The sequence below is a fragment of the Ctenocephalides felis genome, unplaced genomic scaffold, assembly GCF_003426905.1.
Source record: "Ctenocephalides felis isolate EL2017-DRISC unplaced genomic scaffold, ASM342690v1 CF-g0.4_SCAFFOLD_01971, whole genome shotgun sequence".
In the NCBI taxonomy this organism is placed as follows: Eukaryota; Metazoa; Arthropoda; class Insecta; order Siphonaptera; family Pulicidae; genus Ctenocephalides; species Ctenocephalides felis.
The window spans coordinates 9166-13414 of NW_020538125.1; the positions used below are offsets into that span (position 1 = coordinate 9166).

General features: G+C 28.6%; 1 protein-coding gene across 1 annotated transcript; it reads right to left on the reverse strand.

The window, feature by feature from the left end:
- Nucleotides 1-1650: 1650 nt before the first annotated feature.
- LOC113380255 (forkhead box protein F2-like) lies at nt 1651-2506 on the reverse strand (the record flags this gene model as incomplete). The annotated part of the gene is made up of 1 exon (XM_026619614.1): nt 1651-2506. A coding segment is annotated over exon 1 (856 nt), but the record flags the coding sequence as incomplete, so codon positions are not given.
- Between the last annotated feature and the right edge of the window lie 1743 nt (nt 2507-4249).

Consider the following 4249-nt stretch of genomic DNA (forward strand, 5'->3'; position numbering starts at 1 on the left):
TGTCTATTTCAAAATTTCGGGAGAATTATTTTGATACGAAATATATCTAAAATCTATAAAATTGCAATTATGATAAGATTCTTTTGCATAAGTAACATATAGGATGTAGTTTCGAAAACAGTACTTTAATGCCTCATGTACACATTTGCAAACATTTGACAAATCCAAAATAAATTACAATTGTTGGATTGTAGTTTTATTCTAATTTATAGAATTTATATTCATTTACTGATTAATAATAAATATCTATGTAGGGTATATTTATCATACATTAATATAAACTGACTGACTTGATAAAATATCTATACTTTTTTATACATTATCTATAAAATATAATTTCTAACATAAATTATTTACATAAGTACATCCATTAAATTATTTGTTGTTACATACAAACAAACAATAAATTGAATTAATGTCAATTAAGTTCCATATGAAATTCTAGAAATAAATTAGTGAAACTATTTTATTTATTTGAGACTTCTGTACTATATGTAATGAATTCATAAACAAATTAAAATAATAAAATAAATAAAGCGAAGTAGTTATAAAGTATTGCCATTATACGAGTATTAACCATTCTATCATTTAATGAATATATAATGCTAATATAGTAAATTGTATCGAATAACATAATTAACGAAAAAATAACTATAAATAGTAAGATATTCAAAATATTTATTTTAAATAATCCACACCCACGCGAATCAGTTTTTGCGATTCATTGTTTATTTGATAGTTTCACAAATATTATAACGAAGGTCAAAAAATGTCACACATGAAAATAAGGATGTTTGTGTTAATTTCTTGCAAGTGCGGAAGATAGTTGCTTTCCAAACCGCATTCACATCCGATTAGTAATTTCAATATTGTTTAAGTATTCGTCATGTTACTGAGAAAGACTCAGAATAAAGCAGAAATAATATATCAGACAGAGAGATTCCGTTGCGAAAATTATTTTTAGCCCAAACATTTATTTTGAAATTAGTGGCGTGATTGTAACCAGATTAAAGTAGGATGTAATATATATCCATTATCTAAATTCAGTTATACTGTACAAATTTAGCATAGCCCATTACGATATTAGATGCAGGTTTGGGGTGTAAATGGAAGATATAGCGAAACGCAGATTTAGAAATTAAAGTTATGATAATTATTAAAAAATTGTCTCCCGACGTGTTTTTGATAGAAGTCCAGTACATACGCATTTGAAATACTTGAAATACAAAAATTTAATATGGAAAGTGTTGTCTGAGCAGGTCTTCTAAATAGCATCATTTTTCGAATTTAGATTTGACTTCAAATTTTAAATTTGAATATTATCTTTATGAATCAAATCAAAACAATACATAGAATTACAAAAATATGTTTTTAATTTTTTCTATATAAGTAAAGCATTAAGTAATGATCATGTTATAAAAAATATTGTTTAATATTTATCAAATAGTTAATTTTGATTCAATTTTCAATTTCTTGAATTTTGATAAAATATCTAATGAGAACAGGTAATACAAAGCAGTTAATAAAATTGCTCAGTGTTGATACATATTTAAATTCAACTATATTCTTGTTTGTCTATGAATTCCACGTAATTTATAATATCATAAATTTAAATTGAAAATCTAATTATAAGAAAGTTTTAAGTCTTACCGTGATTTGTCGTGGAATATGCTCCAGTGTATGAAAATGGATCCATCATAGGTGGTGTGTGATGTCCAGTGGGCATAGTGGATGTCGCAGAAATATTATGCTGATCTTGCTGCGGAATTGGACTGGTTGACTGTTTAACAAACGTGGTATCCATTGAAAAAGGCGTACTCGTCCAGGAATCTGCTGTTTGCCCATAAGCATGGCTTTGATAATCATTATAAGGCTGATACATTTGCTGAGGATAGCCCCCACAATTTTGATAGTCCTGACCGACGGCAGTTGCGGCTGACACTAAACTTTGATCATAAGGTGGAGCGGTATAAAATCCACTTGGTGTTAAATGTGGATGAGAATACTGAGGCTTCATTTGACATTTTCGTCTAAATCCTCGCGGTCTTCTCCTATAGCTACCTTCCTCGAACATATGTTCACTACGTTCATCTATCATCCAATAATGGCCTTTACCTGGTCTTCCTAAGCCTTTAGGAAGCTTTATGAAACATTCGTTTAAACTTAAGTTATGTCGAACTGAGTTTTTCCAGCCGTTGTAAGTACCTCGAAAGAATGGAAATCGTTGCTGAAGGAATTGATAAATTTCACTCAAAGTTAACCTTTTAGTTGGACTACTCTGGATAGCCATGACAATTAATGCTATATAGGAGTATGGCGGTTTCTCTTGTCTTCTTGCTCCTGAAGCAGCATTCTTTTTAGGCTGTTGTTGTACCGTCGTATCAGCCGCCGCGGATGACGGTTTCTCCTGACAAACGTTCAAATGTTGACTCATTTGTTGGGCTAATTGGTTAACACCGGTAGCAGAATTTGTCATTAAATCTTGTGTTGTTTCTTGTTTCATCATTTTTCACAAAATAACTGAATCACTCAGAAAAGTTTGTAGCAACAAAAAATCTTAATTTTTTATTCACATACGAAAAAAAAACATTTATGTAAACAAGCCCGATGTGTGGGACCAAAACGTGCCGGGTTCGCTTGAAGACTGCTCTGATTTTTTACGCGTGTTTCATTACGCGACTTGGCGCCCCTCTTGACGAAGGAATTCGTCCCGCAAAAGCACACAGAAGGCGGCGCGAAGACCGAACATCGACCAATAAAAGCTCTATGCTTCGTGAAATGGATCGTGGTATCCTAAGATTTAATAAACAGGGACGAATTTTCATTAAGCATTTCATATATAAGGTGTATCGAAACCCAATACAGATTTATATGCTTAATTAGGAACAATAATTAAATACTTTTATTATCGCTGTGTCATAAATTGTATTTGTATAAACTGCATTTGAATAGCTTGTACTTGTTTTTTGTTGAAATTAATTTTAATACAAGCTTTATCACGTACATTTTAATTTAAACTATTGTGTTGTTTTATGTGATTTTTTTCTGAAACCATATTGACAGTCACATAACACATAACAATTATTTAATAATTGTTTAAATATCTCATAAAATCATTTCCTTCTATTAAAAGATGAACAAATTAATAAAGGCTATATATCATAATAGATTAATATTATGTAATTATTATAATTTTATTTTTGGAGATCTAAATAAAAATGTTAGTTTTATTATACATATTTGTTTTAAAAAGTAATAAGTAATAATTTAGTTATATATTTTCTAATATACTATATAATATAATTACTAATATACTATAATACCGTCACGACAATAAATGTACTTGAATATTTGATCGTTTTCTGCTGGTCTCTTACTTTATAGGCTAATTTTTCGGAAAATAATGTATTTTCATAATAGTTTTACCTTCTTTGGTAGTGTAAATTCATTTATAAAATTTAAAAAATATCTCAAAAGTTATTTTTTTCGAATAAATGTAAAATCATTATTGATTCTTGGGCGCTTACGCAAGTAAAGGAGCATTTCGTCGATTGTTTTAGATACTTTATTGATTTTTCACTGATAACAAATAAATTTGAAATGATGGTAGACTTTATTGATAATTAATCAACTATTAATAACAATTAAACAAAAATAAATAGTAACTTCAATCTAAAAATTATTTCATGAATAATATTTTTAACAGTAACTGTTGAGATTTGTCGCAAAACTTTTAAACCCTAAATCTATTGCTGCGTTGGCGTTACTAACCAAATATTGTTTCATTTATTTATAACATTTCGGTTTCATATTTCTTTAATCATTTTTTTTCTGTGAATAAAAATAATTTCTTACACGGCTCTGTTTGAATTTGTAGGTGGAGCCAAAATCTCATTAGCATCTCAGCTTCTAAGTTCACAAGATTACTCGCACATGTTTCCTGTAAAACGAACACAAGCAAATAACAAATGCTTGTCTGAGCTCTATCAACTTATTATGTGCTTAATTGATTTAATTGAACATCTAACAACAAATTAAGGATTTATTTTAAAATGTTTCAAAATTGTATTTACTTACATCTTTTGTTTATAATTTGAAATCCTTTACAATAAGTTTTTATTACTCCATTCCACATAAGATATACTATTTCATATTTCAATTTGAAAATGTAGTTCCAACCAGTGCAATTTTTGATAATTTTGCTAGATTACCACCATGATTTTGGATTCTAATTAAAATGTACATATAG